The sequence below is a fragment of the Cricetulus griseus genome, chromosome 2 (assembly GCF_003668045.3).
Source record: "Cricetulus griseus strain 17A/GY chromosome 2, alternate assembly CriGri-PICRH-1.0, whole genome shotgun sequence".
NCBI classification, from domain to species: Eukaryota; Metazoa; Chordata; class Mammalia; order Rodentia; family Cricetidae; genus Cricetulus; species Cricetulus griseus.
Genome location: NC_048595.1, coordinates 8,305,798 through 8,312,359, shown reverse-complemented (window position 1 = coordinate 8,312,359; position 6,562 = coordinate 8,305,798). Strand labels below are relative to the sequence as shown.

Sequence of the window (6,562 nt, the reverse complement as noted above, 5' to 3'; positions counted from 1 at the left end):
CTGTTCACAGCCGTCTACAAGTCCTGTTCCAGGAGATCTATCGCCCTCTTTTTGGCATGCACCTGCACTAAGGATTCACGTAGTGTCCAGACATACAGCAGACAAAACACCCACGCACATAAATAAATAGAAATCAGGGTTTGTTACATAAAATGGTTCCGTATTATGGATGTAATTCTCGCAAAACGATCCGAGGACCTTTCGGCTCTTCTGGAATTGAGTCCGTGCCTCTGCAGGTAGGACCCTGGAGCAGCACCACTGCCCGCCCCCTCAGCTAGCTGCGTGACACAGGCAAGTCCTCGTTAGGCAGAAAGAAGACAGCCAGGAATCCACACGCATTCTGAGGATTTAGTGAGTCAACCTACAGACACCGTGCCCAGGCACCTAGCACTCGGCTGCTGCTTCCAAAGGTCTGCTCCGGTGACGAAATCGTGGTTCCCTGAATTCTTCAGGGAGGTCAAGCCCCATAGCACTTGGGTTCCGGGTGGGGGTGGAGCGTCTCGGGAGCATCCCAGACCTCTCCCCTGTCCCCGCCCCCAAGCCTGCGGATTCGCTTTCGGTTGGGCAAGCTGAGACTCCCGGGACGCCGACTCTCGACTAGCAGCAGATGCCGCTGCTCTCCCTGGGTCCCCAGCTGTGCTTTGCAGCTGGCTCTCACTTGAAACTGCTGAAGAGAAATGCCGGGGAGTGGGAAACGCGGCGATCCTGCGAAGAGGCCACCGAAATGTCTTTATCGCTCCCACCTGAAGCCCAAAGGCGGCACCGCTTGGCCTGCTGAGATCCCTGTCGCTCAGGCGTGTCTCCGCCCCTAAGCCCCGCCCCCGAGGCTGCTCCGCCCCCCCAGCAGGGTGAGGCCCCGATTGGACAGCTCCCGGGGTGGGCGTGGTCGGTGGCGGCGCTGGTTCCGCGGCAGCATCGCGGTGGTTCCTGAGGCCAGGGGATCCTGGGGGACCTGCGAAGGGTCCCCGGCCGGTGGCTGCTGTCACCAGAGCAAAGTTTCGAACCTGAGGCCGAATCCGGAGCCCGCAGTCGTAGAGGAGCGCGGAGAGGGCGGGATTTCCGCCGGGAGGGATCCGGCCGCTCAGGGGGTGGGGCTTCCCGGCCCGGGCTGCGTTTCCCGCGTGCGGGGCGGGGTGCCGTGGGTCCCTGCTGACACCCTCCGCGCCCTCCCCCAGGCGGCCAAGGATGACCACGCTCACGCGCCAGGACCTCAACTTTGGCCAAGGTAGGGATCGGGGCCTGCAGCGCGGCGGGGTGGGGGTGGTCCTGGCTGGAGTCCCCATCAACCGCGGCTCCTCCGCAGTGGTGGCCGACGTGCTCTCCGAGTTCCTGGAGGTGGCCGTGCACCTGATCCTCTATGTGCGCGAGGTCTACCCCGTGGGCATCTTCCAGAAGCGCAAGAAGTACAACGTGCCGGTTCAGGTGAGCCTCGAGGGCCGGCTGGATTTAAAACCTTTATTCTACCTACAAGCTCCCTCACTCCCTAACCGAGGCTGATAGCGGACAGCCTCCTGCCTCTCACCGCCCGGCTTTCCCCGCCCTGACCTCAGAAGGAATCCTCCGGTTAGGGACCCTGGATAAAAGCCATTCCAAGCTTGCGTTTTAAAGGGGTTCCAAGCTGGGAACTCGGGCTTGGGCAGAGTAATCCCACAGTGCCCAGCATTTTCGTTCTCTCCTCATTCTCCTTAAACTTAAATTGAAACAGTTATTATTATTTGAGATGGGGCCTCATGTGTAGGCATGGATGGTGTGGATTTCCCACTATGTGGACCAGGCTGGCCTTGAGTTCACGGAAATCCTCCTGCCTCTGCCTCCCCAGTGCTGTGAACAAAGGCGTGAGCCACCATACCTAGTGTTTTATTTTTTTATTTTTTTAGGGGGTCGGCGGTTTCGAGACAGGGTTTCTCTGTGGCTTTGGAGGCTGTCCTGGAACTAGCTCTTGTAGACCAGGCTGGTCTCAAACTCACTGAGATCTGCCTGCCTCTGCCTCCCTAGTGCTGGGATTAAAGGCGTGTGCCACCAACGCCCTGCCTAGCTTTTTATTTTTTAAGATTTATATTAATTTTGTGTGTATGTGTGTGTGTCTGTGTGTTTGTATGTAAGGGTGCCTACTGAGACTAGAAGAGGGCATGAGAGCCCTTGGCGTTTATGAGATGCCTAAGGTGTATACTGGGGATCTGACTCTGGATGAGTGGCAAGTACTCTTAACTGCTGAGCTATCTCTCCAAGCCCCCCCACCCCCACCCTTTAAATCCAGACCTCCCTAGCCTGTGCTCAGAGTTGTTAGGAACCTGGGGCTGGCCTTGAACTCTTGATCCTCCTGCATCCACCTCCTTGAGTCCTAGGATTACCAGAGAATATTACCCAAGTTTCTCTTTTTTGTTTTGCTTTGTTTTCCAAGACCGGTTTTCTCTTGTGGCCCTGGCTGTCCTGGAATTCTCTATGTAGAGCAGGCTGGCCTTGAACTCAGAGATCTGCCTGCCTCCCAAATGCTGGGATTAAAGATGTGTGCCACCCTGCTTGGTTCCTGGGTTTAACTTTAAAAGGTGAAACAGTTGACATGCTGTCTCCCTCCCAAGTCCCTCCAAGTATGTTTCCCATTGTAGTCAGTCAGTCAACTTGAGAATCATGACCTCTAAAGACTAGGAGATGGTGGAAGAAGAAAACAGCTACCAAGCACCTCTGCTCTCTAGCACTTTCTTATTTAATCTTCACCTTTATTAGATCTCCCCAGATGACATAATTAAGTTCAGAGATGTCATTTGTCTGTGGTCATACAGCCCCCCCCCCCCAATATGGTTTCTCTGTTAGCCCTTGCTCCAGCTGGCCTAGACTCAGAGATCTGCCTCCTCTGCCTCCCCAGAGCTGGTATTAAAGGTGTATACCACCATGCCTGGCCCTTTACAGCTTTTGTTTTGTTTTTTAAGACAGGGTTTCTCTGGGTAGCCTTGGCTGTCCTTGAACTCACCTGTCTCTGCTTCCCAAAGGCTGGGATTAAAGGTGTGTAGCATTGCAGCCTGGCTCTACCCAGCTTCTTAATATTACTGTCAAATGCTAGTGCTGAGTATCTCTCCAGGGATAAATTCATCCACGTTTCTTTTTGTTGAGTGTGTGTGTGTGTGTGTGTGTGTGTGTGTTTCTTCCCAGACAGGGTTTCTCTGTGTAGCTTTGGAGCCTGCCCTGGAACTCCCTCTGTAAACCAGGCTGGTCTCAAACTCACAGAGATGGGCCTGCCTCTGCCTCCCGAATGCTGGATTAAAGGTGTGCGCCACCACGGCCTGGCTAATCCACAGTTCTTAGCACCATGATGATGAGTTGGGTCTCTCAGGCAGGGAGACCTGGGGAATGGCTGTTGTTTATCCAAAACCGAGTAGGTGTACATTTGTGTGGGGGTTGTTGGTGTTTCGCTCATTCGTGCCATGGGATTGTGTGCAGATGTCCTGTCACCCGGAGCTGAACCAGTACATTCAGGACACGCTTCACTGCGTCAAACCACTCCTGGAGAAGGTGAGAGGGGCCCCTAACAGACACTCCACACCCAACCTCTTCCTCCTTGCTTCTGGGCTGCCTCTATGGGGAGTGTTCATATCCTTTACCATAGCCTGTCCCATCCCTGCATCCCTGGTTCCCATTCTCTCTGGACTGGGCCTCCTTGGGATTTTTTTTTTTTTTTTTTTCTTCTGTCTTGCCCTGGTCTGAGACTTATAGAGGAACCTCACTGGGAGCCAGGCATCTCCTACTGGCCTATACCATTCATGTCTTGAGATCCAGCTTGCACTTCTCTCTTGCTGGGCTCCCAGGTAGCCTTAGCCAGTGCCCTGCCCCACCTCTCCCCGGGCCCTGTGCATAGCTCTGGAACGGGTTCCTGTGCTTACAGAACGATGTGGAGAAGGTAATGGTGGTGATTTTGGATAAGGAGCACCGTCCAGTGGAGAAGTTTGTCTTTGAGATCACTCAGCCGCCCTTGCTGTCCATCAGGTGAGCTGTCACCCACCCTAGGCTGGCTGCTGTAACCTCTCACACAGATCCCTCACTCCCGGCCTCGAGTTACCTTAGTAATAACCCTGAAATGGCAATACACACTGTTAGCATCAGAGACACACTTGCCACAAATCTTTGTGCAGAGGTGACAGGGTCACCTGTGTCACCCTGTGTCACCCCTGGAACATCCCAGGAAGTGGTGAATGTTAGTCCCTAGCATTATTGTGAAGACGGAGAAACAAAGGTCCCGAGAAGTGACCCGAGTGGTGTCATCCAACGATTGTAAAGCTCAGGACTCTGACCAAGTTGACTGGTTACCATGGTATCTACATTAGCTACTCAGCTACTTGCTCTCTGTGCCTGAGGTAAGGGCTGTGGAATCAGGAGCCAGCCTGTCTCCTGGCTAGGCAGCCTCAAACAAGCCCTTTCTACTCCTGTCTAGGGGTCCTAGAAGTATGCAGGGGTTTAACTATAGCCTGTGTGTCTTCTTACTAGCTGAATATTAGAACCATCTAAAGGGACCCCTGCACCCTGCCTCCATTCGGTCTTGTGGGTGGGATTGGGCTGGCTCTCCCAGGCACCAAAGGTGGTTGGCCCAGACTGTTATGTGTGGCGGGGTGTGTGTGTGTGTGTGTGTGTGTGTGTGTGTGTCTGTGTGTGTGTGTCTGTGTGTCTTTGTCTGTGTGTCTGTGTGTCTGTGTGTGTGTGTGTGTGGCTGTGTGTATGTCTGTGTGTGAGTCTGTGTGTGTGTGTGGTGTGTGTGTGTGTGATGTGTGTGTGTGTGTGTCTGTGTCTTTGTGTCTGTGTGTGTGTGTGTCTGGGTGTGTGTGTGTGTGTGTGTGTGTGTGTGTGTGTCTGTGTGTGTGTGTGTGTCTGTGTGTGTGTGTATGTGTCTGGTGTGTGTGTGTGTGTCTGTGTGTCTGGTGTGTGTGTGTGTGTGTCTGTGTGTCTGTCTGTGTGTGTGTGTGTCTGTGTGTGAGTGTGTCTGTGGGTGTGTGTGTGTGTCTGTGTGTCTGTGTGTGTGTGTGTGTGTGTGTGTGTGTGGCGGAGGAGCACAGTAGAATGAAGACCTCCTTTCCTTCCCATTCTCAGTTCCGACTCCCTGCTGTCTCACGTGGAGCAGCTGCTGCGAGCCTTCATCCTCAAGATTAGTGTGTGTGATGCTGTCCTGGATCACAACCCTCCAGGTGTGATGCCCACTCCCCTGCTGTTCCCTTGATTACCTTGGCATGCTATCTTCTTCCTAGTTAGCTGCCCTGAGCCAGCCACTCTCTCCCTGCCCTTCAACCCCTGAGAGTTCATCTCTCCAGAACTGACTACTACATTTCAGGCACCCATCGACACTCTTTGGCATTGGCTACACTTTACATCTTATGGGTGGTGCTGCCCAGCCAGGGAGGGAGCAGGGAAGAAGTTTGGTCCCTTGGGATGCTGAGGCTACTTTCGTTTGACCTTGACCAAGCATTCCCTCTGCAGGCTGCACATTCACAGTCCTTGTGCACACAAGAGAAGCTGCCACCCGAAACATGGAGAAGATACAGGTCATCAAGGTGTGTGTGTGTGTGTGTGTGTGTGTGTGTACAATTTCAGGGTGCTAACTGTGGCTGGCACTGTTGTTTATGGCAGTGCCTGGCAGCAAGCGGGCTCCCCTGTGTTAGCCACCTCACCACATCTGTGTGTACCCAAGGATGAGAAGAGCCACAGTGAAGCCAGGTGTTGAGCAGCCAGCTCACCCTGGCTCTTCTGAACAGAGTTCTCCAGAGAGGAGCCCTTACCCTTCAGTTTCAGAACTATTTTGGAGCCACACTGGGAATATAAATTGCTGGGGTTCCCAGCGCTTGCCCCCTTCTGTGTAGTGTGGGTTCTGGAGGGGAGTGTTAGCAGAATGAGGGCAGACTGAGGTGTAGCCCCTTCTGACCCTCATCTGATCCTATTCCTAGGACTTCCCATGGATCTTGGCAGACGAACAGGATGTCCACATGCATGATCCCCGGCTGATACCCCTAAAAACCATGACGTCGGATATTTTAAAGGTGAGCTTTTGGGGGTCAGGATGGAGGAAGCCTCATTTAGGAGACTCAGGGCCCAGAGCTAATTCCAGGCTAGAGAGTATACTGCCCAAGGTCTGTGTGTGTGGTGGGGGATTCTTCAGCTTCTACCCCTTCCTCCGAGTCTTCAGCACGCACCTCACAGTTTGACCAAAGCTACTTTTCTCCTAGATGCAGCTCTATGTGGAAGAGCGAGCTCATAAACACAGCTGAGGGTGCGCCTGCCACTCGGTGCCCAGCTGTCTGGGGCCCCAGCCCAGGGCGGTGCTGCAGGGCTCCCTGCCTCCAAGTGCTCTTATCGCCTTGACATGTGGCCGCCCCTCTGGTTGGGCTTCTCAGTCCTGCTTGACTTCGTGAGGCAGCCTTCCCAGGAGACTAGGGAACGATGCCAGGACAGACACCATTTCTCAGCAGCCTCCTGGGGCTTAGCCGGCTAACACTGTCCATCTGAATATACTGTGCTGTGAGTTATTGTTAATAAAGGGCCCCCAAAGGGCTGACTGCATTGTTATTTAACCAAAAATGGGAAAAGC

General features: G+C 53.8%; 1 protein-coding gene across 2 annotated transcripts; it reads left to right on the top strand.

Annotated features, from left to right (window-relative positions):
- The first annotated feature begins 707 nt into the window (after positions 1-707).
- On the top strand, positions 708-6,526 carry Mad2l2 (mitotic arrest deficient 2 like 2). Of its 2 annotated transcripts, XM_027398202.2 has the most exons (9): positions 708-848; positions 1,176-1,225; positions 1,304-1,422; positions 3,436-3,507; positions 3,878-3,978; positions 5,074-5,168; positions 5,458-5,531; positions 5,922-6,014; positions 6,201-6,526. In XM_027398202.2, exons 2-9 carry the CDS (start codon positions 1,186-1,188, stop codon positions 6,240-6,242), a joined length of 636 nt encoding a protein of 211 aa, XP_027254003.1. In that variant the 5' UTR covers positions 708-848; positions 1,176-1,185; the 3' UTR covers positions 6,243-6,526. The 2 variants fall into 2 exon arrangements, with proteins under 2 accessions (XP_027254003.1, XP_027254002.1); XM_027398201.2 differs by lacking the exon at positions 708-848 and having other exon boundaries at positions 1,041-1,225.
- The last annotated feature ends 36 nt before the right edge of the window (positions 6,527-6,562 follow it).

Coding starts and splice junctions, on each gene's coding strand:
- Mad2l2 (XM_027398202.2), top strand. CDS start 1,186: ATGACCACGCTCACGCGCCAGGACCTCAACTTTGGCCAAG. Junction 3,979..5,073: donor CCGCCCTTGCTGTCCATCAG/GTGAGCTGTCAC, acceptor TCCCATTCTCAG/TTCCGACTCCCTGCTGTCTC. Junction 5,532..5,921: donor AGAAGATACAGGTCATCAAG/GTGTGTGTGTGT, acceptor TCCTATTCCTAG/GACTTCCCATGGATCTTGGC.